General features: G+C 46.3%; 2 protein-coding genes and 1 long non-coding RNA gene across 11 annotated transcripts; 2 read left to right on the top strand and 1 right to left on the bottom strand.

The window, feature by feature from the left end:
• Positions 1-11,274: 11,274 nt before the first annotated feature.
• On the top strand, positions 11,275-15,056 carry LOC120713728 (wall-associated receptor kinase 3-like). Of its 2 annotated transcripts, XM_039999685.1 has the most exons (5): positions 11,275-12,278; positions 12,395-12,517; positions 12,685-12,831; positions 12,921-13,165; positions 13,298-15,056. In XM_039999685.1, the coding sequence occupies exons 1-5, from the start codon at positions 11,366-11,368 to the stop codon at positions 14,120-14,122; spliced, it is 2,253 nt and encodes a 750-aa protein (XP_039855619.1). In that variant the 5' UTR covers positions 11,275-11,365; the 3' UTR covers positions 14,123-15,056. The 2 variants fall into 2 exon arrangements, with proteins under 2 accessions (XP_039855619.1, XP_039855618.1); XM_039999684.1 differs by having other exon boundaries at positions 11,277-12,278; positions 12,921-15,056.
• LOC120713730 (transcription factor GTE4-like) lies at positions 13,552-21,427 on the bottom strand. Of its 5 annotated transcripts, none has more exons than XR_005691255.1 (5): positions 20,096-21,427; positions 18,276-18,348; positions 17,886-17,944; positions 14,036-14,810; positions 13,552-13,954 (listed from the first exon to the last, which is right to left on the bottom strand). XR_005691255.1 is itself a non-coding variant. In XM_039999687.1 (5 exons), exons 1-4 carry the CDS (start codon positions 21,278-21,280, stop codon positions 17,889-17,891), a joined length of 1,446 nt encoding a protein of 481 aa, XP_039855621.1. In that variant the 5' UTR covers positions 21,281-21,427; the 3' UTR covers positions 14,736-14,810; positions 17,886-17,888. The 5 variants fall into 5 exon arrangements, 4 of the variants coding, with proteins under 4 accessions (XP_039855621.1, XP_039855624.1, XP_039855625.1 ...); XM_039999687.1 differs by lacking the exon at positions 13,552-13,954 and adding an exon at positions 18,068-18,199 and having other exon boundaries at positions 14,736-14,810; XM_039999688.1 differs by lacking the exons at positions 13,552-13,954; positions 14,036-14,810 and adding exons at positions 14,943-15,156; positions 18,068-18,199 and having other exon boundaries at positions 18,276-18,333.
• A 1,673-nt stretch (positions 21,428-23,100) lies between these two features.
• On the top strand, positions 23,101-25,597 carry LOC120713725. 4 transcript variants are annotated; one of them, XR_005691252.1, is made up of 4 exons: positions 23,101-23,366; positions 23,521-23,599; positions 23,822-23,895; positions 23,980-25,597. It is a non-coding gene; the product is annotated as an uncharacterized LOC120713725 (long non-coding RNA). The 4 variants fall into 4 exon arrangements; XR_005691253.1 differs by having other exon boundaries at positions 23,521-24,127; positions 24,293-25,597; XR_005691254.1 differs by having other exon boundaries at positions 23,521-24,624; positions 24,845-25,597.
• Positions 25,598-25,980: the final 383 nt, after the last annotated feature.

Below are 25,980 nucleotides of genomic sequence, written 5' to 3'. Positions count from 1 at the left end.
AGGCTGAGGTCTTCATGGATTTTTTAGAGTGATATCAGATTGGCAAATAGATAGTTAGTTAATCCAAACATATCTCTCCCACTTCTGATGCCTTTCTATGTTATATTTTTGATAGTTGACATGCAAGTGCTGCTGATTTTTTTTTGTCTAAGGTTATTTTTTATGTATTATTGGATCATTTTGGTTTTATTGAATTTTTCTGCAAATGATGATGTGGTAGATTTGCTGCCTATTTAATTGGATCATCACAGTTTATTTTGCTGCCGATTATTGCAGGATCAGTGGAAGCAGCCATGTCGGAAACTGGATCCTCCGATTCAAATGCACAACTTGATCAAGTGCTGAATCTTCAACCCGAAGTGTCTGCACAAACAGGTGCATGTAGCACCTCCCAGCGTAGGAAGCCAAGAGCACAAACCAAGTGGCCTAGTGACATTATCAAAGTCGCAGGCTTCGACAGTGAGGGGTTCCCAACAAATGATGATGGAATGAAACGCTGGCGACTGATCTGTGGATTAATCGCACGACAAAGGGTTGGAATCAGTGTCCACTTTGAGAATTTGGATGAGCCCGCGCGGCAGGGCTTGTTCGATATCATGAAGCAATATTTGCAGTTTCCTGAGGGCACATCCGAGGCAGAGCTGAATCATGTCAGAGGGGCAGCATGCAAGTCAATCGCCAAGCTCCATAGGAGCTTCAAGTCCAATCTGCTACGAAATTATGTCAATGAAGGTAAAGAGCCCTTCGAGCTGCACAAGCACTTGGATCATTAAGACCGGGAGATGTTCATGGTGACTGCCACCTCGGAGCAATTTAAAGAGAAGAGTGAGCACTTCAAGAACCTTCATGCTAGGATCACGGTCAACCACCATCTCGGTCTAGAGGGCTATGCTGGGAAAGAGAAGGAGAGGTGGAGCAAAGAGGACAAGGCAATGGAGGAGGCGGGGTCAGAGAACCCTTGGAAACAGTATCCTGGGTGATCAGCGCTTTATTTAAGGGCCAGGGCTGGTCCAACACCATCCAGTAGGAAAATCACCTGGAGTAGCGACGGTACCAAGGGGCTGGCCGACCGGGTGATCGAGCTGAAGGATCATGAGAGCGGTGTAAGAGAACATGACATCCTCTCCACTGCCATTGATACACCAGAGCACACCGGTCGCGTGCGTGGAGTCTCCAATTCAAGGGGTTGGAAGGAAGCCTTCGGAAAAAAAACATGAAGGCTTGTGGAAGAAAAAGAAACGGTCATCTGCTGTGGATCTCGACCGACTGAAACAGGAGATAAAGGATGACATATTTGCTACACTCAGGGCAGTGGGGATAGATGTTGATGCAGCATTATTAGCTGTGGCCCCTGGCAAGAGCAGTTGTGCCTTCAAGGATGTAGAACAGTGAGTACCAGAAGAAGAAGCAGCAGCAGTAGCCTTGCCTAACCCCCCCCTCCCCCGGTCAGCGCAGCATGCCGAACCCAGGACCCTCCTCCCCCAGCATTGGTCCTATACTTGATGAGACGGACACAATTGATAGGCTCAATAATGTTCCAACCCCCTGCAGCATTATAACTAGAAGTTACTCAACTTTGTTGATTGAGCTAGCACAGGGGATTGTACAACCCGGGGACAAGGAATGCCACACGGTGCCAGTGCAGGATGGGTATGTCATGGTCAAGATTGATTTTGTCCACGAAAACGGCAAGGATGTCGCTCTGCCCATCCCACTGCCAGAAGCCGACATTTTTACTTTGGGGGATGCCCATACCATGCGGATCCAATGGAAGGAAAGTGGTATTCTCATCCCCCCATTGGTCGGTCGTCAACTAGTGGTGCCCAAAAGCGGCTACGCACCCCAACACCTGATCCTGAATATGTGAAGAAAGATGCCGCGGCATGCGAGGACCCTCCCCCGCACCAAAGAAAAAGAGACTAGCCATCCCAAAGAAAAAGGGAAGGGGTAAGGCAGAACTCAAGGAACCAGCACAGAAAGCAACGGAATCAAAGGGTAAGGCGACACCCAAGGAACCAGCTGCAAAGAATGTATGGACTTCTACTCACTCCAAGTTTGAGATGGACAAGCCAATGTTGTCAGAGCTGGATCTGGCCACTGCAGGGGTGAATATCAAGGGACTCCACACCCACTACATCACCCATGCCATGGACAATTATAATACAGAAATCGTGGGTGAATTCAAGGCTGAGCACTTGCACAGTGGGCCTATTTTTTCTCCGTTTCTTGGTCTGATCTGTACGACGTCTTCAACCTCGATGCCTTGGACATCTCCCTCATCCGTTGCTTGACACTGTGAGTATATATAGCACAAAAGATTGTTCACCGTCATTGTTAATTACTTCGTAATGCTAAACTCTATGTCAGCTTCCTGAAAACTAATGTATTTGTATGTAGGCAATTGGCCAGAGAATCAAAGGAACGTCAGCTTGGTATTGCGTTCATTGACCCCCAGGATTTCTCTGCCAGAGTGATCGATTCGGATCCGCAGCACGTACAGTCTGCCATCTCAACGGTCTTAAAGTCTTCATCAAGTTGTCTGCTTGCCGCGCACCACACAGGCACCCACTATCTCCTAGTCGTCATCTGTCCGAAGTGGAAAATAGTGTGGTACTTAGACTCTATAAGACCAAGTGGCGACGATGGCATCACTATGGGAGAACGAGACTACACCAGCATCAAGGCGGTTATTGATAGGTATATCTCTGAGTTACCGCATTTGCAATTTTCTCATTTGGAGTCTGTCACCTATTTAATTTGCAGCTAACGACATCCATAACGCCTAATGCAGTGCTTTCTTTACCTTTCGAGCCGAGCACTGTCTTCCAAAAACTAGGTTGACGCATGTGACCGATTTTTCGGACCGCCTGCATACTAAGTTTTCATGATTTCACTAAATAATATATTTTTTCTAACAGTATATATCATCTTGAGCAGTGAATGCAACAAGGTCCTGGAAATGAATGCGGGTTTGAAAGTGATCGGGTGCTCTAGCCTAAGAGGGGGAGGGGGTGAATTAGGCACTAATAAAAACTTAGACCTTTGGCTCCAACTAGTTTGCACAAAACATAAACTAAAACATACTATCTAGATGTGCAACTAGGTTGTTCCAGTGAAAACCCCTTATCCCAAAAGAGTTTAGCAACCTATAGCCTTTCCTATCAAGAAACTATTCTATGAAAGTAAAGGCACACAAATTGCTAGTATATAATGCGGAAGCTTTAAAGAGCGAGATAGGAGATAGCAAACTCTTGACGCGGGTGTTTATCCCGTGGTTCGGTTAGCCACAAAGGCACACCTACATCCACATTGTTGTAGCACTCACTAAGAGTATTGCTACTCGGTCACCAAGTCTCTCCCATGAACACAATCACGGTCACCTTGGCCCCGGGTTCCACTAACTAGTTTTTCCACAAAGGATGGGGGTCTCCACGTCCCCCGCACAAAGATGTCGTCGCCGCTCCACACCAAGTCGGAGGGTCGATGACGTTGCCGGCGAGCTCCACGCTCCAAGGTGCCGGCGCACCAAGCTCTTGTTTTGGTTCACTAATGAACCACAGCACAAAGGCTCTAAGCCTTGCAAACTCACTCACTAAGAGCTAATCCTTTACACAACACTCTCAAAGTGTGCTAAGGGCTAAGGATATGATCTTGATGCTTTTGTATGGCTTGGAGATGTTCTTGGGTGTGTGTGGGATGTCCAGCAACTCCAGCAAGCTTCAAATGGCCGGGGTGAGGCGTATATATAGGCCACCAAGTCTTGTAGCCGTTGCTCCAACGGTCAGCTGAAAATCTGCGTACCACCGGAAGAACCGATGCCTCTTGGCGGGGTAGCGTCGGTTCATCCGGTCACTCATAACACGAAGTAGCCGTTGAAGTCCTGACAGTTGACGCAGAGACCACCGGTTGAACCGATGCTTTGCACCGATGCTTCACCGGTTCAACCGGTGCTGAAGGAATCTTCTCCTGGACGCTGACGTCATTACACCGGTGGTATGCACCGATGCACCGTCGGTTGAACCGGTGCTGAAGAAACTTCTTCTGGGCTCTTGACATCGTCTCTGGAACATAGGACGGCCAATGCACCAATGCCCTTTCTTGGACCGTCGGTTCAACCGGTGCCTCTAGGCTGACTTGGCTTCGATTTCCTCCTGCACCAAACATCGTAGCGTCGGTTCTTCCGACAAGCGTCGGATGCACCGGTGCCCCTGGCGTCGGTTCTTCCGGTGCTCCTAACCGAAGAGCTTTCAGGGCGCTGCCCTGAGACCCGCGAGGGGTGGCTCCCCCTCGTCCCCCGTCCGCTAACCGGGTAGCGGAACCCCCGTAGGGGCGGCCCTTTGGGCCTTGCTACGCCTATCTTCTCTTTCTCTTTGTCATCACTTGAACCTAAAAGCCTGAGAATGGTCATCTTAATAATCATATTAGTCCAAGTGTTGTGTTGTCATTTGATCACCAAAATCACTCGAAATGGCATCAATGGTGCCATGTTCGTTACAATCTCCCCCTTTTTGGTGATTGATGACAACACAATCAAAGCAAGCATAAATTTACAAGAATTGACAAATTTAACCACTTGATACCAATTGAAATCAATTGAGAACCGCTTACGCTTGCTTGGATGTTTACCACCATCCAATGACGACTTGGCCTCCCCCTAAAACCATGATCCCCCCTTTAATCCTCCCCCTATGTTGCTACTTCTCCCTCATGACTTGATTCACTTAGGTATTTCTCCCCTTTTGGGATATGCTTCTCCTCCTTGAGAAAATACCTTGCTTTGATCCATATTTCTCCCCCTTTGGAATCAAATCACCTAAAAGGTCTTGTTCCTAAAAACAAGGTCTTGCAAAACAATAGCTCAAGAGAAGATTAGTAGCCTAGGGAGTTAGTTCCATGATTCATGATCCAATTGTATGATATCAATGAAGATACCAATTGAGAATTTACTATGGTGGATCACAAAATCACGAAGCTAGCATGACATGAGCTAAGCTTTCCACAAGTATGTGCACAAAATGATAATGTGAAAATCAAGTGCACAACTAGATGTTATAACTAGAAAGCTTAGATCATATCATGCACGGAGGTAGCTCTAAAAAGAATAAGAAATTGACGATTATACCAATTTAATGAGTTTAGAACCTAGCATACCTCCGGGGGATTAATTTGTTTACCTTGCATGTACCAATTGAAGTTGAAAACCAATTGAAAGTCTTTGAAAGAAGAGCACTTGGTACACCAAGGTTAAGCAAATGTATGAGCACATAGCCTATGAACTTAGATATGAGCATTTAAGTTCAATAGAGCATGGCTCAATATGCATGAAAGCACAATTTATCTAATCACTCTTATAGAGTTGTTTGTTCACATTGATCATTGAGAAACATCCTCTTAGAGTGTTAACTCCACGTGAGACTACAAAAGATAAGCTAGGAAATATGTTAGTCTCAAAATCATAAGCCATAGGATGAACTCCCCCTAAATGTGTGCAATTAGTGTTTGAATCACCAAGCAAATGTATGCACATTAATTTTGACATAATTAGGAAGTTTACCCTATAGCTTGTGTTCATGGTACACATATGAAATACGTACCTCATGAAGTCCGTGTACCATGAAAAGTAACCTTGTGTAGCTTTCTACACACTTATCAAACCATGTAGGTTGCTTATGGGTTAGAGTCATGGCACAAGCAACCCACCATATATAACACTAGGAGATGCAAAACAAGCAAACATCCTAGCAAAAGCAATGGAGCTACATAATGCTTGAATTGAAATCTAGCTACCATTACCCTATGGGTAGGGGAGGGGAACTTGGGTCAATTATCTTTAACCCTCAACTTGGCTCTCATTTGACTTTGCATGATGCATCCCTACTTATGCATCCCAAACTTTGCCAAGCCTCCAAATTCCCCGTCGCCAATTTTGGGCTTCAAGTCTCCTTTGGAACCCACACCATTTGAGGCCCTTTCATATTGATGATGACATCCTTGGGCACCCAAATGGGGCGGTTCCAACTCCTTTCTTGCTTCCCAACCTTGTGAGCAACCATCTTGCCATTTGTTTTCTTCTTGATCACATAGGTGGTGCTATTGCTTTTGTTCCTCCGGTTGGGCTTGGTGTAGATGAGAGAACTCTTGATTGTTAGCTTCTTCTTGTTCTTCTCATCCGAAAGCTGCTTCCTTGGTTGAGGACACTTGTTGGACTTGTGGCCCTTTTTGTAGCACTTAGAGCAAGTCACAATGGACCCTTTCTCAAGCTTCTTCACCATGTTCTCACGGTTATCTTGAGAAGGTTGGACATTGCTCTCCATGCCTTTGCCCTTCAATCTATACAAGTCCTTCATGAGCCTTCCCACTTCTTGCTTGAGCTCATCATTTTCCTTGGCAATGAGATTATCACATGATTCTACAACAACATTCTCATTGCATTTCTTATTGCAAGGGTTAGAGCAAGAATTATCAATTAAATCAATGCAAGAAGTTGAAGCATCTACCCTAGAGATAGGAATTGCACAAGGGATAGTTTGCTTCATTTCCAAAAAGTTATTAGTATCATTAATGCTCTTAAATTTTAATTTGAGCTCTTCATGCTCCTTGCTAAGCAAATTGAATTTGCACATCAAATTTTCAAAGTTTGTAGCAAGAGAAGCATTTAGTTCTTTTAGAGCATTAAGGTTTTTAATTTCTTTTGATTGTTTCTTAATGACTTTTTGGTGCTCATGAACAAGGTCAAGAAGTTCATCAATTGAAGGAGAATCGGAGTCATCATCACTTACATCGCTCTCCATACCTTTGGCCATAAGGCAAGTGTTTGATGATGATCCGAAGTTGGTGCGGGTGGTGAATCTCTTGCTTGATTCATCACTTGAGCTAGCACTTGATTCTTCACCACCGCTTACCCATTCACCAAATATGGCAAATGATTCATGCTTGGGTTTCTTCTCCTTCTTTTGCTTGTTCTTTTTGAACTTCTTCTCAACCTTCATAAGTTGATGGTGAGGCCCATCTTTGAGGAAGACCACATACCCCATGGTGTTAATTTCCTTTAAGCATTTGTTCATCTTCTTTACTTGCTTGTAAAGGTAGGGGTTCATTGGCTCTTGATCATCACTTGAGGAGCTTTGACATGCCTCCTCTTCTTCCTCTTCACTTGAGCTACCTTTGATGGCCATCTTCTTCAACTTCTTGACTTGCTTGCATGCAAGTGCACTATGTGTTGGTGAAGAAGGTGGCGCTCTTGGCTTGATATCATGACGTAGCTCATGGGCGATCACCTTGTTGAGGACTTTGTTTGGTGTCATTGTTGTGAGATCTTTCTCATATAGAATTGTTGTCACCAAATCATAGTCCGGCCTTCGAAGTGAGTGAAGGATCTTGCGAATGAGTTCCAAATCTTGAATTTTCTTCACATCTAGAGAATTAATCTCATTCACAAGAATATTCAACCGTGAGTACATAGTTTCGGCATTTTCATAATCAAGTTGCTTGAAACTATTGAGTTTATCAATGAGAACATGATATTTTTCATTTGCAACATCTTTAGTGCCTTCATGGTTCTCACTAATAGTTTTCCATAGATCTTTTGCATTTTCACAAGCAAACACACGGTTGAACACATTTTCACCAAGAGAGTTTAAAATAGCACACTTGGCTATAGCATCATATTGCCTCTCTTGTTGATTATTGCTTTTAGTTCCTTCACTAGTAACTCTCCAAACATTTAGCCCCTTTGCTTGGAGGTGAGATTGCATTAGAATCTTCCATCGTTGGAAGCCCGTGCCATCGAAACGTGGAGGAGGTCCTAGAGAATCCATCCCTTCCCCTAAAAGAGCTAACTCACTAGGCGGTGAAGCCTACCGATCTAATGAGCCGGTAAACACAAATTTGCCAATAGAATTGGCTTTGTTTGTGAGACAAGTGAGTCCCGGCTTTGATACCAATTGAAAGTGATCGGGTGCTCTAGCCTAAGAGGGGGAGGGGGTGAATTAGGCACTAATAAAAACTTAGACCTTTGGCTCCAACTAGTTTGCACAAAACATAAACTAAAACATACTATCTAGATGTGCAACTAGGTTGTTCCAGTGAAAACCCCTTATCCCAAAAGAGTTTAGCAACCTATAGCCTTTCCTATCAAGAAACTATTCTATGAAAGTAAAGGCACACAAATTGCTAGTATATAATGCGGAAGCTTTAAAGAGCGAGATAGGAGATAGCAAACTCTTGACGCGGGTGTTTATCCCGTGGTTCGGTTAGCCACAAAGGCACACCTACATCCACATTGTTGTAGCACTCACTAAGAGTATTGCTACTCGGTCACCAAGTCTCTCCCATGAACACAATCACGGTCACCTTGGCCCCGGGTTCCACTAACTAGTTTTTCCACAAAGGATGGGGGTCTCCACGTCCCCCGCACAAAGATGTCGTCGCCGCTCCACACCAAGTCGGAGGGTCGATGACGTTGCCGGCGAGCTCCACGCTCCAAGGTGCCGGCGCACCAAGCTCTTGTTTTGGTTCACTAATGAACCACAGCACAAAGGCTCTAAGCCTTGCAAACTCACTCACTAAGAGCTAATCCTTTACACAACACTCTCAAAGTGTGCTAAGGGCTAAGGATATGATCTTGATGCTTTTGTATGGCTTGGAGATGTTCTTGGGTGTGTGTGGGATGTCCAGCAACTCCAGCAAGCTTCAAATGGCCGGGGTGAGGCGTATATATAGGCCACCAAGTCTTGTAGCCGTTGCTCCAACGGTCAGCTGAAAATCTGCGTACCACCGGAAGAACCGATGCCTCTTGGCGGGGTAGCGTCGGTTCATCCGGTCACTCATAACACGAAGTAGCCGTTGAAGTCCTGACAGTTGACGCAGAGACCACCGGTTGAACCGATGCTTTGCACCGATGCTTCACCGGTTCAACCGGTGCTGAAGGAATCTTCTCCTGGACGCTGACGTCATTACACCGGTGGTATGACGTCATTTCACCTTTGGGCCTTGCTACGCCTATCTTCTCTTTCTCTTTGTCATCACTTGAACCTAAAAGCCTGAGAATGGTCATCTTAATAATCATATTAGTCCAAGTGTTGTGTTGTCATTTGATCACCAAAATCACTCGAAATGGCATCAATGGTGCCATGTTCGTTACAGGGTTCTATGTTGCATACCACATGATCCGCCTTGCTGCAAGTTTTAAAAACCTTAAAGGAGCAAAAGTAAGCCTTTGTCAAATATATATATATATATATATATATATATATATATATATATATATATATATATATATTTGTCGTACAAGCACTCATCATTTGACTGTCACTTTTTGCTAGAACGTGCGGGGTCATTCAGACAAGCAATTGAACAACAAGCAGCTCTCGGCTATTAGAGAAAGGCTTGCCTCCTTCTTGCTTGTAGATGTCATAAGCGACAAAGGTGACTTCCACTGTCGCAGCTGAACTGATTTCATGTAATTATTGTATATGTGTACTGTTAATTTGTAGTGGAGAGATACAATATGTAATTTCTCATGTACAGTTGGTGGTTGTATCTTATGTAAACTTTGTGAGATATCAATTGAGTTCTATTCTGTGTGTTTGCTGGATCAACAAGAAGGCTGCCAAATCCTAGCTGTGCTCTAAAATGCAGCCAGGAAATAAATATCAGCTTGGAGGGGTCAGATTCTAAGGTGACGGGCAACAACCAAACCCGTCCCTTCTGTATACTCACCAGATGACGGCGCAGTAAAGCACAACATGTCACTTATCTAGAATCGTAGGTTACTGGCGTCGTGAGCTAACCGTCATATGTGTTGGACAAAGGTGACGGTCGTAGACCCCATACGGGGGGCCTGGTCACCAAAAAAGGGTGACAGTGCTAAATTGAAGCCCGTCACCTTCTACATACTGATAAGTGACGGATTTTGTTAAAGGCCCGTCACCTGGAGTAGACAAAGATGACGGTCGCAGACCTCACATGGGGGGTCTGGTCACTAAGAAAGGTGACGGTTGTCTACTGATATCCGTCTCCTTTCTGTCATATCGGTGGTGGGCAAATGTCCGTTACCCTTCTGTTCTAAATAGTGACGATGTAGGAGTGACGGGCGCGATACCCGTCACCATAGGGAGATGACGCCCGTCACTATAAGCCTTTTCCTAAATAGTGGATGTTCGACTCGGCTAATAATCATCAACCGTCAACCAGCCACACTGCAATGGTAATTATGTATGCCAGGACAATCGTCGTGCCCCAACTAGAACGGATTGTAGTATAGCATTAGTTACAGTAGCGTGTAGGACTCTTAGGTCATGTAGTGCTATACTGAATGAAATAAAGGAAACAAAAACTCTAGTCTGCTGGCTGCGGGCTGCGGCTGGTCACTGGTGCTAATTTGTTGTAAGAGAAAATTACTGCTGACTGGCTGGTGCTGATTTGGTGTGAGAGAAAAATACTATTGATTGGCTAAAAAAGCAACCAACAGAACAGAGTGACAAGAAATATTAGGTCCCATGCAAAAAGGATGCACCAGACACTACCAAGTTTAAATATTTATGCTTTAAGTGGTAGTACTGCGTATACCTAGTTCCACATCCAGACAATATCGATCTCAACTCTCAAGATCGGCCAACCCGTTCTCCACTTACCATTTATAAGAACAACATATATACATGCATACCTTCCCAAGGATAAGAGTCCGTAATAAAAAGATGATCAATCTAGAATCATAGGAATTTGATACTTCTTTTGGCCCGCACAAATAGAGGTTCAAATTGGTGTTCCCTAGATGCACCTTCAACCCTATTTTAGAAAAATAGTATAAAATTTTAAACTAAAGAGGATTGGAGGTGCACCTAAAGGTCGCCTCTGTACTCTTAGGCACAAACCTAAATCCACCTAAGTTTGTCTTGAGTTAATTTTTCTGGAGATACTCCCTTCCTTCTAGAATATAATTAAGGGTTATGAGTTTATTCTAGATTTGATTAGTCTAACCAAAGAGAATTAACATCTATCATACCACATCAAACAAGTAAATTATAAGAATATATTTCACGATGGATCTAGTGATGCTCTGATTTAGTTTCTATAATTTTTTGTAAAATTTATTACGATAGTTTAATTTAAGATAAAATCTTAATTCCTTATAGACCATGACAGACAGCGTAGGAACTGCAGAAAGGAGTGTGGACAAGACTATGAGTAGGTGAACTCATCCGCGTGCAAGGTGTGCCTCTCGACGGTGGCCACGGCCCATAAATTATTCCAAAGCCAATTATTATCGGGAGAAGACGACTCATGACCCACTAGTTCGTCGAGTTACTTTCAGAGCTTAACAGAGACCATATTCTGTTTACATTTCAGTCTTTCATTATCGATCATGGAGGTGAAGGTAGCGATCAGCAGGAAAGTGGCGCTAATCATGGCGGTTGAGGCTGCAGCGATTCTACAGCTGCCGCCGCCGCCGGTGGTGTTGTCCGCAGCGGCGAAGGCCGCCGCTGCCGAGACAGATCGTCCACGCGCCTGCACCAGGAGGTGCGGCAACATCAGCATCCCGTACCCGTTCGGCATCGAGCCCGGCTGCTTCCACGCCGGCGGCTTCAACCTCACCTGCGACCGCTCCCACCGCCTGTTCCTCGGCGACGGCACCGTGCAGGTGCTGGACATCTCCGTCGACCCCAACGCCACGGTGCGCATCAACAGCGTCGTCGTCAAGTTTCCCGGCGGCGGTGCCCGTGGCACGTGGGGCGGCGCTCTCGGCGACGGCGGGCCGTACTACCTGGCGGAGATGAGGAACAAGCTCGTCGCGAATGTCTGCAACGTCCAGGTCCTCCTCACCGGTGATCGCAACCAAACCGTCAGCGCCTGCTCGGCTTTCTGCAACGTGGATCGGCACGGCGGCACGGCCATCTACGTCGCCGGCCGCTGCTCCGGCGTCGGCTGCTGCCAGGCAGACATACTGGTGGGGCGCAGCTCCTACGGGTTCCAGACTATCAAGATGACGAACGGAGAGGCGGAATCCGGTGGCTGGGCGTGCGTAGTAGAGTCGGAGCTCGACGCCGACCCCGACCAGCTTGGCATGGTGGATCCGAGGACGCTGCCCGCGGTGCTTGCCTGGAGGATCAACCAGGGGACATGTCATGGCAACAAGTCCTCGCCTGCGTGCCGCAGCCGCCACAGCTTCTGCGAGAACATCACCAACGACTACGCGACGATTGGCAAAGAGGAGGGGCACCTCTGCCACTGCGCTCCGGGCTACGAAGGGAACCCTTACATTGCCAACGGTTGCCATGGTAATCAACGTGTATATCTAAAATCTTAAATCGATCATCAACTAACTGAAACTTTTTTTCCCTCAGCTAGCTTGCATCTAATTTCTCCAAATTAATGTGTTCTGCTGTTTGTTCAGATGTCGACGAATGCAAAGCTCCAGGGGCATGTTATGGCGATTGCAAGAACACAGAAGGAGGGTATCAGTGCCAGTGCCCTCCTGGCTTCGAGGGCAATGCTTCCATACCAAATGGATGTAAAGGTAACGCGAACCAGGCTATTATTGTCACAGCTTCATGCTAAAAAAAAATGAACCCACTAAGTCTTCGAAATGCTAGTTACTCTTTTATTTAATATCTTGAAAACATTTTCTTGTTCTACTACAACACGTAGCTTGTTCATGGTTTCTGTTATGTTGTATTTTTCTAGACATTGACGAGTGTGCACATAGAGATACCTATCCATGCTACGGAATTTGCATAAATATGCCTGGAACTTTCCACTGCCAATGCAGTAGTGGAACTTCTGGGGATCCCTTCACTAGAGGAGGATGCATCGCAACCAAGACCTTCCCAGGTGACAAGCATTAACCAGCTAATTAATACTTTCAAAATTGATTGTGTTCTCTAATTCTCTGATATTTGCGGCTAATTCATATCTTTCAGTTCGGGCAATCGGACTAGGAGTTGGTGGTGGCATAGGCCTTCTGCTTTTGGCCATTGCTGCTCCTTTCATATTCCGTGCAGTCCAGGAACAGAAGGCGAAAAAGATGAGAGAAAGATTTTTCAAGCAAAATCATGGGTTGCTACTTCAGCAGTTGATATCACAAAGGGCAGATATTGGTGGAAGGATGATCATTACCTTAGCGGAGCTAGAGAAGGCTACAAACAATTTTGATGCATCTCATAAGGTAGGTGGTGGAGGGCATGGTGTTGTGTATAAAGGACTTCTAGACCTACAAGTTGTGGCAATCAAGAAATCAAAGATCATAGTACAGAGAGAAATTGATGACTTTATAAATGAGGTTGCAATTCTTTCTCAGGTCAACCACAGGAATGTTGTCAAGCTTCTTGGATGTTGTCTTGAGACAGAAGTCCCGCTGTTAGTTTACGAGTTCATATCAAATGGTACTCTTGCTCATCATCTTCATGTTGAAGGACCAAAATTGCTATCATGGGATGTCCGATTGAGGATTGCTCTTGAAATTTCTAGAGCTCTGGTCTACCTACATTCAGCTGCTTCAACACCAATACTTCATAGAGACATCAAATCATCTAACATACTTCTTGACGATAATTTAACAGCAAAGGTATCAGACTTTGGAGCTTCAAAGTATATCCAGATCGATCAAACTGGAGTGACCACAGTCGTCCAAGGAACCATTGGCTACTTAGATCCCATGTATTATTATACATGTCGACTCACAGACAAGAGCGATGTTTTTAGTTTCGGTGTTCTTCTTATAGAATTGCTTACAAGAAAGAAACCATTTGTCTTTCGGACCAATGATGGTGGCAGTCTTGTTTCACATTTTGCATCACTACTCGCTGAAGGTAGCCTGGCTGACATAATTGATCCTCAAATCATTGAAGAGGATGCTGAACAAGTTGATGAAGTTGCCACACTAGCAGCAATGTGTACAAAACTGAATGGAGAAGATCGGCCCACAATGAGGGAAGTTGAGATGACACTTGAAAACCTGAGTGTCACAAGAAAGCAGGTTCATCATAACACAACCTCAAGTAGGAAATACGAGAAGGATCAAACTGCAGCTCCTTACATGTCACTGGGAGGGCTCGCTGCGGAAACAAGCAGGCAGTACACCATGGAAGAGGAAATGTTGTTGTCTGCAAGTTATCCACGATGAGATATACTGCTGTGGCCTGAACACCAATGCTGTTCATTATATTCATTTACCATGCATCTATAACACCAATGATGGTGGCACCACGTTCTTGCCTTCCTGGAGAGGAAAATGTAGCAGGGCTTGTTGATTTGCGTCTGATGCGCATGTACGGTAGCAAAGTAGCTAGCAAGCTAGGGCATTATCTTCTTAGCATAGACCATAGAGAGACGAATCGTGTTGGCTGGCTTCGAACCTGGATCCAAATACATCGTCGTCCCCGCTTCTGTCAGGGCTCTGGAGCCGACATTGCCCCGCAAGAGCAACAGCCTGAGATATTTACGGTCGCAGTCCAGCCTTCACGCATATTCATCACACCAACAGTTCCTGCAAGCTCATATCGCCAGTCCAGCTAACTCAATGACCAAAGCAACATCACAATGGCGCAACAGCATATTATCTGAAACGAGTAGCCATCCCAGACTCGAGTGTACCAACAAACCATCATGATGGGGGCAAGGAGCCTCCCTGCTACCCACCCATCAAAGCTCGACCATCATATATCTTCCAAGCAAACACTCCAGAACATAAAACTGGGCAGGACCATGATGCCAACGTCAGGTGCATCGACAAACTCTTATCGGGATCAAGATGTACCGACTTCACAGTATCGTCAATCAAATGGACTTGGAGCTGAACATTACCTCCTAATCTGCAGAAGACAGCAATAACCTCCTTACATACTGCAATCGACACGGCAAAACATGAATAAGCTGCCGCTAATGTACAGGCTACTTAGATAGCCAGGGGGATCCTAGCAACAACGGTGTACATAGACAAGGAGTGTCAGCAACAAGCCCAGTTTTATTAGGTGGTACACCCTGGAACCTACAAGTTACAGCCTTCAGCGGGTGAATCCACATACATAGCTACTTAAACTACAGGGGTGTTTTCCCTTTAAAAAAAACTACAGGGGTGTTTTCCTAAACATGTACAACCAGTCATTGTCATGTCAAATACAATTAGACAGTTGCTGTCAAATCGAGCAACTTCTGAACCTGCAAAAGTGCAAAGGGAACCAAGGTAACCAGCGTTACAAGAGAAATAACCTCAGGAAAATAGTAGAAACATAGCAAAAAAGCTCAATAAATCAAAGTGGGAAAAAGGTGTTCCATAGAACATTAGCAATGATCTAATGATCCACTATCTAAGATGTACAAGAAATCAACAGAACGAACTTTGTTCCATTGAATTGGCTCTGAAACCATCTGTATTTCTAGTCCATCTCTGGAGACACAAAATATGGTTTGAGAGAGACTGTCAAGTTGTTGGCACGAAATGTTAAGATGTGCAAGCACTTGCTCAGGTTTATGGTAGACTACAATTGCCCTACCTGCATGGGGTTACTAAGCTATCCCAGAAAAGATTTAGGTCCTCAAATTTCATACGACGATAATAACATTGTTTCTATTACACTATGTAAGAAATGACAACATCAACTGCACAAACATCTGAATATGCTTTGCTGAACAGAACTGCTTATCCCATCTCCATAAATGACAAGCTATAAATGAAAACATACATCTTATTCCAATCACAATGCTAAAACTTCAGACCCAACATGGCTGGCAGTTGCAGGTGTGCAGATATCTTATTTGCCACTATAAGGCCAATGCAAGGTTAATTTGTAACATTAGGCTAGTTTGCGATTGATGTGGGGTGTTGTGCTTGGAACATAATCACCAACTACTTAGCAGAATGTGTCAACTGCATTAGGATTTTGAGGCTATGATGGCAAAAACAAGAAGGGGTAGCAAATCTAAAAAAATTGGTAGATATTGTTTTGAAAAATTCACCATAATATCAAACAGAATCTTAGTGGGGCATCCTCACAAAACAGGCTCTGGCATCACTAAGTATGTAAATGTCGCAAAGTTCAAAGGTCTATTTTGCTACAACTGCTTAAAGTAAAATTATGTTGCTCATTTCCTGCAAACAGGAAGAATCCTACAGATGTCCTAATTCCCAACAAAGAATAATCATAACCATCCATATGCCAAGAAATTTCCTTACAACAACTAAATTTGGCTCCAGTCTTTGATGGATTTGTTTACAAAACACAAACCAAGTCTTTTGTTACACAGAATAATTGGAAATGTCTCATGACATTGTTTTTTTGCCTTAAAAGCAGTTTATTCGCCCATCCTACAAGGTATACTATGACTCCATCCTAAAAAAAATTGATAATTACCACAAAAGCATGTGGAGGATCTCCAAAGTAATGCCACCTCAGCAGCTTAGTGCAATATCTGCCAGCTCAAATTAATAGAGCCAATGGACAGTTCTCTAGAATGAGGGAAAGCTCAATGATGCAGCTGATGCCTGATAGCATGCACTTCTCGTATATTCATCTAATATAGTAAGAGTCAGCTGTTTTGTCCCTACGGCCAGGATTATGGGAACACTAATCTGTGGGTGAGGCTATTGATATTGCTGACTTGCTGTCAATACAAAGTTCTGAAGCTAAGCCTGCAATACAGTGATACAGGACAGGATGGAATCCATTGCTGTATTCCAAAGGTAGATAAGGGCAACAGAAAAAGCTTTGCTGAAAGTGGGTAAAACAAGGAGATAACGGAATAGCCGCAGTGGTTGAGACCACATGGTGCAGCATTATTGCCATAAATACATAAAAATACCAATCAGGCATGCATCTGCTCCTGGTGACAGGGAAAAAAGTATGCATTTGCAATTGCAACCATGGACACAACACAAATAGCAAGCCTGGTTAGTAGTGCCAACAGGGCAACCATGCTGCTTGCTCCAAGGCTATGACCAATTGACCATAAAATAATCCCCAGCTTCTGTGCCAGGCTTATCAACAGAAGACATGAATCTTGCCAAATTGAACACTATTATTGTCGAGCATTGTCTTGAAACTACTGGAACCCAAGTTGTGCAAGGCCTTACAGCCATGGACATCATTCACCAATTCACCATTGATCAGACAGTCAAGCTCGCTTCATTTTGTATTAGGCTCTGAGGTCATGTGAACAAACAGGGGTAAACAGTTTCCTACTCCATTGCTTGGCCATGAAAATATGGATCACCATCATATCATATACAAATGTCCTTAACAGTTAAATAAACTAATTTCCAAAAAAACTAACAAATACAAATTATCTTTTTAGGAAATTTTTCAGAATCAGGTCGAAACCAAATAAATAAGCTTATTCATTTTGGGAACTAAATATCTTTCCTATTTATAAATTTCCCATAGTCATATGCATACAAGCACCTAGCAAGAGAAAGATGGGCCACAAAGTCATGAAATTTTAGGAAACGAAAGTCTGCGTCGGGATTTTTTCTTAATCTGCTTTTGCACTTCATGATTCTTTCAATTATGGGTATATAATCTCCTAATACAATTTCATAACATCGTCATCTCGTTTGACCTCATACTTAGTGGTACTCAACAAATCAGGCCTCGAGATCCCACATAACCAGAATACCAGATACTCAGGTAGGCGTACAGGCATTGGTAAAAGTGAACTAGAATATGGCAATTATTGCAAAACACATGCTAGTGACTATAAAGATTGTTTATCAGCATGAAGTCTGTAAGTGAAAAAAAATTCCAAAAGCATAAGATCTAGGAATTCCAACACAGCATAGTACGAACACTGCATGTCTCTTTCAATATGATTTGCAACAAGAGTACAGAATACCGCATGAAAGGTAAATATTTACAGCAATAACAGCACAAAAACTTCATATTGAAACTTACCTATCAAGAAGAATTGCCAGCACCAGATCCATCTGAAGAGGAGCTATCACTGTCTGAGTCTGCAAAAAACAGTAGATGATCAGGCTACTATGCTGTCTGTACATATACTTACTACTAATGCAAACACCATAACGTAGAGGTATGAGCTACACGTCAGCAAGGGAAGTTGAGGGAAGTATTACCACTAGAAGATGATCCTGAATCACTGCTGGAGCTGCTTGAATTGCTTGAACTACTTGTGTTTTGTCTATTCTCATCATTTTGCTTTGGCGCAGGCGCAGCGCCTGTTGCCAGTTGCTCACCTGCAACCGAACCTGTTTGCGGAAAAATTTTAAATTTATTCTCTTGCTTGTAATGTGTTTTTAAGATAAAATAGAAAATAGAGCTAACCTTTCTCAACTTGCTTCGGAGATTTTTCACCAACATTGGGTTCTTGGTTGAACTGGATCTGCAAAGGATGAAACTGTAGTTTTCATTATTGATTATAGTTTTGCTTAAAACAATGGTACTGTTGCTAAAAATAAAGGAATAAGTCCAAAATACCCCCCTCAACTTATGCCAGAGTCTAAAATACCCCCCTCAACTCTAAAACCAGAAATATTACCCCCCTCAACTTCTAAAACCGGATCAAATCAACCCCTTGGCTGGTTTTTAGGATGGTTTTGGCTGACGTGGCGGTGGCCCCACATGTCAGCTCTCTCTCCCCACTCCTCTCTCTTTATTTCTTTCTGCCACCGCCGCCCGCCCAGGCGCATCAAGCACCACGCCTCTCAATCATGCGCCGCCGCCGCCTGCTCGCCAACCCGCGCGCATGCTGAGCGCCGCCGCCTGCTCGCCCGCCTGCACGCGTGCTGCCTCTTGCCCGAGTGCCGCTCCCGCGTCTCCCACATGCCGCCGGCCCGCATGGCGGGCGGCGGCGCAGCTCGGGCGCAAGCAGGGGAGGCCGGCGGCGGGGCAGGCGGCACTGCAGCCAGCGCGGCAGGGTGGAGCCAGCGCGCACGGCCGCACGGCTCAGGGGCCCGTGCGCGCGGCCCGCAGCGAGTGAGTGGCGGCGGCGGGCCGGCCAACGGCGGCGCAGCCGCGTTTCCGGCACAGTGGCGGAGAACGCGCCGAGTTAGCGCGAGCATGAGCATCGTGGGGGTATGGCGGTTTGGCTTTGCTGCTTATCTCGAGCGAAGTGAGGCCGAGGCGAGCCGGCGATGGTGAGGTGGCCATGGCGGGTGGTGGCGCTCCGGCGGGTGGGGAATCGTTGATTCCCGGCAGGCCGGTGGCCGGAGCTCGGCATGGAGGGATCAGGAAGGAGCTAGGGGATGTGGCGGAGCTGTGGGCGCGAGTGATTGAAGGAAAGAGGCCGGAACAGCGGTGCAGCAACGAGGCCGGGCGGGAGCGTGACGCGGCAGGCGGCGGCGCCGGAGAAGATGGTGAGCGCGTTGGCGACCAGCAGCAGCAGTGCCAGGACTGGAGGGAGAGGCTGCCGCACTGGCGCACGCGCCTGTCCAAGCCAGCCCCGCGCGCGACCCCGTCGGAGCAGCCACCCCAAGCGACACCGAGCGCAAGCTGCGCCGGCCTCCTCTGTTCCGGCCACCGCGCGCTGCTCCATCAAATCCGCCATGCTCCGGCCACCTCGCGTCGATTCCTCCCGCTACGAGCTGCCCTGCCACCTCCGCCCTCTTCCCCAACCATCAGTCCGGTTGCTCCTTGCCCGCAGCATCATTCCGCCGGCGGCCCGAGCCGCCATGGCTGTCCCAAGGACCTCCGCCGTGAGCCCCCTTCCCTTCCCGGCCTCCTTCTCAAGCGCGAATCGGGACCACGTGGACCTGTTGGTGCTTGTGCTCGTTGTGCTCGACGGCGGGCTAACGGCGGAGGCGGGGATCGATTGGCGCGGTGGCGAGGCGTGCTGGAGAGAGAGAGAGAGCACGCCGGGTGCGGTGTTTTGTCGTGCGTGCCTCCGACGTGGAAGAGCTGATGTGGAGGCGGGGATAGAAAGGAGAGATGGAGAGAGAAAGAAGGGAAAGAGAGAGAATGAGACTGACACGTGGGACCCACGGCCAGGAAACCACCTAGAACTGTGCTAGGGGGGTAAGTTGTCTGGTTTTAGAAGTTGAGGGGGGAAACATATCCGGTTTTAGAGTTCGGGGGTATTTTAGACTTCTTGACAAGTTCAGGGGGGTAAAATGGACTTCTTCCAAAAATAAATGGAGTGCTCATACTGGCTGTGGTTGCTGTACGGAGTGCTGTGCGCGCAACTCAGCATCTTGTCTGGCAAGCATTGCACGCTCAGCCTTTCTCTTTTTCTTGCTCAGGTTCTTCTTGTAGTTAGCAACAAACCTGTCAAGCTCCCAAAGTGTCTCAGCATCCATGCTATCGATTTCAACCTCAATCTCATCCTCATGCTGCCTAACTGAAAGATTCTTGTTCTTAATGACTTGTACAACAGCGTCAAGCTTCTCTGGAGGCAAATTCTGGAGGTTCTCACTAAGCTTACGCTTCTCATCTATTGTCATGTCCCTTTTATTTGGATCCTTTGCCCTTGGTTTCTTCATCGATGGAGTCCGGCTATAAGTGGGAGTATGACTGATTGGCCTTGACGAGTCCAACGCCATGTGGTGTCTCATGGAATCAGACCTCTCTAGGAAGCGCAGGTCAATCGGTGGAGGTGGAAACTTCTTTGGCAATGGAGGACATGATGCGAGATAGTTAACCTCAGCCTCAATCTCAGGCCACTGGGCCTCAAAGATTTCTAACAACTGCTCTGCCATGAAATGCACATCCTGCCCCTTGGGGTTATATGTCATTGCATTATGGAAAGTGAGCCGCACATCGTCAGCAAACTCTTTTGGATTCCTGTACTGCCCCTGGCTGAGCCACCCCCTTATCGTGCCAAGATCCATTGGGTGCTTAATAATTGTAAAATAGTCATGCAAACCAAGTGCAACTGGATCGACGGGCTTGTTGAAAACCCACCCAAACTTATGCTTCATTAGCCGGCTCAGAAGAGATGAGGACTTCTTGAATGCCTGAGAGTATAACCTCCGCTCGGCATCAAAATCTGCGCCATGAGATTCTAGGGACCTGTGCTTCTTCTTGTGGTGTTTGGATTTCTTGCGCCCCTGTGAATCTGAGGGCGGGATCCTATCCTTGGCAAGCAAAAACTCGGAGTTCTGGTACAATTGATTAGCCTTAGGCGTCCGTTTCTCCTTCTCAAATGCTTCATTATGAAATACCGACACGATTAGTGGCCTGCGCTGCAGCAGCGAGCGGACGGGCAGAACCGCAGTAGTGAGCTGCGCAGACATGGGCGTCACCATATCACCAGCTGAGAACTGAGACTGCATGTACCGAGCATCCACCACCTGCTGCTGCGGCACTACCACCAGGGGCAAAGGTGCCGGCATGGAAGCCTCCTGCTGTGTCAGAGTCTCGGCAGCCTCCTTGAGGCGCTCGGAGAGCACGCGGACCTGGTCGAGCTCCCCAGCCAGCCGCCGCCGCAGCTCGCTCCTCACCCTGCGCTTCCGTGCCTTCTCGGCTTTCTCAGCCACCCGGTCGTCACTGTGGCCGTTGGGAACGATGCCGCCGCCGTCCCGGTTCTGCCCCGACGTGGGGTCCGCAGAGGAAGCATCGCGTTCCCCAGGCGGCGTCGAGGGGGGAGTCGAGGCAGCCGCAGCCGGATCGGGCCGCGCCGCAGCGCCCCCCGGCCTCCGCGCGGCGGATGGAGCGGTGAATCGAGGATAGTGTTTCAGAAAGGGGATTAGGGTTAGGGACTACGGCGGGGGCGGGGGCGGGGGCGGGGGCGGGAGAGGGGACAGGGCCTTGTTCTGGAGGAGGAGGGTTAGGGGTTTTGCGGGGGTACTTGCGGGAGTAGACCTTGATCTCCGCGGCCCAACGCGACCTGGTCGGAACGGCGGGAGCAGCCGGCGCCTCCGCGGCCGGGACGGGGCCCGGCGTTGGTATTCGCGAAGCCAGGATTTGTGAGTGTGGTATACCCATTTCCTAAGCGGATCCGGCGAGGACAAGCCGGCGGAGAGAGGACGAGAGCGGCGGTGGGGGGTCGTCGGATGGCAGCGCAGGCGCCGGAGATGGCGCCGGCGAGGCGGCGCGGGATGTCGTCGGCCGGCTGCGCCGGCTCCGGGGACGGCGCTAGCGAGGTGGCCGTGGTGGCGGTGGAGGTGGGCGAGGAGGAGGGCGGTGCGCACGGGAGGAAGAAGAAGGGAGCGGGCGGGGGGGTCGGCCGCCCCCACGATCGGCGCCGAACTCCAAAGATAAGCTTCATGTTAAGGAAGCGGCAGCCCATGATCAAAAAAAAAAGGAAACGGCAGCCCAACAACAGAAATACGGGCGGCCCATATTGAATGCCCACGCGCCAAACAACTACAAGAGCACGGCCCAAGAAAAAACTGTGGAGTCCTAAAGAAACATGCGTTTCATTTTTTTTTCCTAATCCATATAGTGTATACTTTAACATATTTCTATAATTTCGTGCATTTTAAAATAATTCAACAACCCAAAATGGTTGGTTTAAAAATTTTCAATCTGGTTCAGATAATAATGTGTCAGATGTCATGTATTAATTCTCAGCAACATAGTGGTTTGAACAGATTTTCAAAATGTGTCCATGGTTTGTGTGACAAATACATTCTCTATCTCTATCTTTTCTCTACTATTAAAAAAAGATTAAGGGTGACGTTTTTTCGTCTGATCTTTGGGCCGATCGTTTTCGTCGTCTGACCTCGGGCAAATCTCGAGCGTGCGTTTGATCCCGTGCGATCTGAGCCTCCCGTTCCAATGGCCTTGTTTGCTTTCAAAGCGCTAGATAGCGCTACAAAAGAATCTCGTATGTATAGTGTGCTAAATGAAGTCTATTTGTAAAACCTTTTTAGAGATGGGTGTAACTTTTCGCGGCGAATCTAATGATGGTTATTAATTGATGATTTGCTACAGTGATACTACAGTAACCATTCTCTAATCGCGCGGTCAAAGACCTCATTAGATTTTTCAGGGTCACTCGCGCGGGGTTATGAAGTTGATTTTGTAAACTGTCTTTATTTGACACTATAATTAAAAGTCAAAGTGTCACTTTTCACTAGCGCGCTACCCAACCAAACGGCGCCGATCTCTTTCGCCCCGACGACCTCTTCCTCGCTGCCCGCCGCCCTCCCCACCACCGCCCTGCCCCTGCGTCTCGTCCCCATCGGCCCATCCTCGCCTCCCATCCATCCCATTCCTCATGGTGGTTTGCAGATCTGGCGGGCCCCATACCCGCGGCACGTCAGGAGGGCGGAAGGGCTCGGATCGTGCCTGGGGGTTCGGATCCAGATGGAACGTTGCGGGCGGGTGCCTCGCGTGCCGCCGCTGGACGCACCTCCTCCGGGCCGACGACACGGTCGCGTACTGCGGCCTCGTCACCTGCGCCGCCTGCACGGTCGCGCCCGCCGGGGTCGTGTCCTCGCCGCCGCGGTACAAGCCGGGCACTCGCAAGCCAAGGTTACGTCCCACTGCCCTCCTCGGTCATCGCGTCGCTCTCTTGCCTGGCGTGCGTTGTGCCCGCAGTGCGTGGTTTTCTTGTTATTATCTTTCTTGTTTCTGCTGCCTGTCTGAGGTTTGCCGGTTCTCTGCTTGCATGTTGCTCGACGAGCAGCTCGTCGGGAGACTATCAAGTCCATCATGGCGGACCGGTCATGTACAACGAAGAATGTCCTCGCACTGGTTGCTGTGAGGTATCAATGGCTTCTAGATTCTATAGAATGGTTCTTGCCGTTCGATTAATATTTATGACTTCCATAACCTTCTGCATATGTTTAATCGATACACATGCAGTTCTATCTGAGTCGCACTATTTCATAACTTTTTCTTTTTTGTGGTATCCCCTATAATGAGTATGTGCGGTACAACCAAGCCTGTTGCTTCGAATAATTAAGAAATTGCTTTAACTATTGCAGAGAATTTGGGTCCATAATCTCAAACTATATATGTCAATCCTCGTATTTTTGTTTGGTCTCCTTACTGTATAAAGGTATATTTCTTTGATTTAGACTGTGGCATTTCTAAATGACATGTATTATTTGGGGAAATTAGTCACATGTTTATTTTTTACTAGGTTGAGATAAAGAATTTACAAATATAAAGTTCTCATTTTTATATGCCAAATCCTCGACTACCTGATGGCCGCTATGATCCGCTATGCCCGCCGCACGACACCCACCACGACGGCATCCACCGAGCCCCCTCATCCTCCACGGCTGCCGGTGAGTCACGTTACTCAAATATTTTTTAGGTGCTGCTGCCATGATTTGTTTGACATCTTGTGTTTTTCCTCTTTTTCCATTATGAATGTGAGTTCTGTATGCAAATATGATGGCCATTTGCAAAGGCAATTATCTAGATGATCCTTTGTTCTCCATGTCTTTTAGGTGTTTGATAAATTACCGGTAAGGTGAATTGGCAACAGCTAATTGTGGTGTCACACCAGTATTCATGGTAGTGAGTATTATCCCTGATTTTCGTGATGGACATGCTATATTACAGAGCAACATTTACGTTGGGATATAGGTGTTCAAAGAAAAATATGTATCTTTTCTCGATTCTCAGATGTCATACATGTGAGAAGTGTGAACTAATCAATCTTGCCACTGGGGATCTCTAAACAATATCTATTTCACTAAGTACAGTTGAATTGGATGGCAAATGGATTATCATGAAGAATTGAGATGGTGTGGCCAATGTGGCTGCTCCATTAGAGCTGGTATGTTTGTTTCATGTGGCTGCACTATTAGAGCCGATATGTTTATTTTCTTTGAGCAAAGCTACTTTCCTTCTTAAAACTGTATCATGGTATATGTTTATTTTCAAGATGATGCAGGTTCAGTGTCAACTTTGACTAAAAACTTTGCTTTTCTGCTTCAGATTAGAATGGATGACCTTTCTTATTCCCAATTTGATCCATACCATTCGTTGTTGAACAGTTTTTGAGCTGCGTGAGGCTGATGACCACATGCTACTCTGGAGATCTTCAGGCACATTGTTAGTTCTGGGTGTTATGCATTGCTTTTAGATTTACCAGTTAGATTGGTTCCTGTCATCATTTTTGAAAGCACAACATATATATTACTCTGAGTAGCCTTTTAGAGGAGTTCTGATGATGTCATTATCTGAGCCACATAGACTTTGCATTTTTGCTTTGGCATCTACAAGATACTTCTTGGTTGTGATGTTTGGCTTAATTTCTAGAAGCATTTTGGATGGGTGCGTGCATAGCACTTTTTGACTCAATTTAATTAACCCATATCCCTTTCAACTGGTGTTGTGATATTCCAGTACTATAAGGCATTGTTGTCCACAATTGGTTTGATCCCCTCCTGCTCTCCATAGGTAACTAATCCACAATTGCGTGGATTAGTTAGCAAGTGCCGTGTCCACGAGTGAGATCCGGCACATGGACTATCTGTGCAGGCACAACCTCTCTTATGAGTTTTGTTTCCCTGGCTTCACAGCGTTGATATGATGTACACTGTAGCCTTCCGAGATTTTAAGTTTGAGCTGTTGAGCACAAATATTTTTGTATCTTCTTTCTGATTCTTGCTTAGAGATCAGATATTTTATTTAGGGGAATCACCAGATGCTAGGTGCATTTTATTTCCTTTTGACAACCTTTCGAATTGATGTAATCTTGCTTGCACGGCAGACCATTTTTGAGCTGGGAGTTGTGACAGATGACATTGAACACGACGTTTCTATTCCTGAACTGAGTAGGATTTAATTTGTCTAAACCCTGATGAGAATAATTAAGGGCACTACCTTTATGACTTGTGAGCCATGGGTAAACAAACAGATAAATGAAAGCAAAGGCAATGGATCATTGCAACTAACTCGATTAACTGATCGATATGTTGGGTGAGTGTTCTTGCCCAACCGAGAAGTTTAAGCCAAGCGGGGTGCACGATGTACTTCAATAGCATATGTACCTTTTTTATATAATTCCAAACTATGAGCTTGAAGTAGAGATTTTCGTGTGCTATGTTTGTACTTGACATATGTTTATGCTTGTTTTTTTGAATAAGCATCAAGTGACATGTTGCTAAGATTAAACCATATTGCTTGT

Source organism: Panicum virgatum, chromosome 6K (genome assembly GCF_016808335.1).
Source record: "Panicum virgatum strain AP13 chromosome 6K, P.virgatum_v5, whole genome shotgun sequence".
NCBI classification, from domain to species: domain Eukaryota; kingdom Viridiplantae; phylum Streptophyta; class Magnoliopsida; order Poales; family Poaceae; genus Panicum; species Panicum virgatum.
Note: the sequence above shows the minus strand (reverse complement) of the source record. Positions and strands in the feature narration are given on the sequence as shown.

Excerpts from the sequence above, each read along its gene's own strand:
- LOC120713730 (XM_039999687.1), bottom strand. The coding sequence starts at position 21,280 with ATGCCGGCACCTTTGCCCCTGGTGGTAGTGCCGCAGCAGCAGGTGGTG. Across the intron at positions 18,200-18,275 it reads TCCGAAGCAAGTTGAGAAAG|GTTCGGTTGCAGGTGAGCAA; the intron begins GTTAGCTCTATT and ends TTCCGCAAACAG. Across the intron at positions 17,945-18,067 it reads TTCAGGATCATCTTCTAGTG|ACTCAGACAGTGATAGCTCC; the intron begins GTAATACTTCCC and ends TGTTTTTTGCAG.
- LOC120713728 (XM_039999684.1), top strand. The coding sequence starts at position 11,366 with ATGGAGGTGAAGGTAGCGATCAGCAGGAAAGTGGCGCTAATCATGGCG. Across the intron at positions 12,518-12,684 it reads CATACCAAATGGATGTAAAG|ACATTGACGAGTGTGCACAT; the intron begins GTAACGCGAACC and ends GTATTTTTCTAG. Across the intron at positions 12,832-12,920 it reads CGCAACCAAGACCTTCCCAG|TTCGGGCAATCGGACTAGGA; the intron begins GTGACAAGCATT and ends CATATCTTTCAG.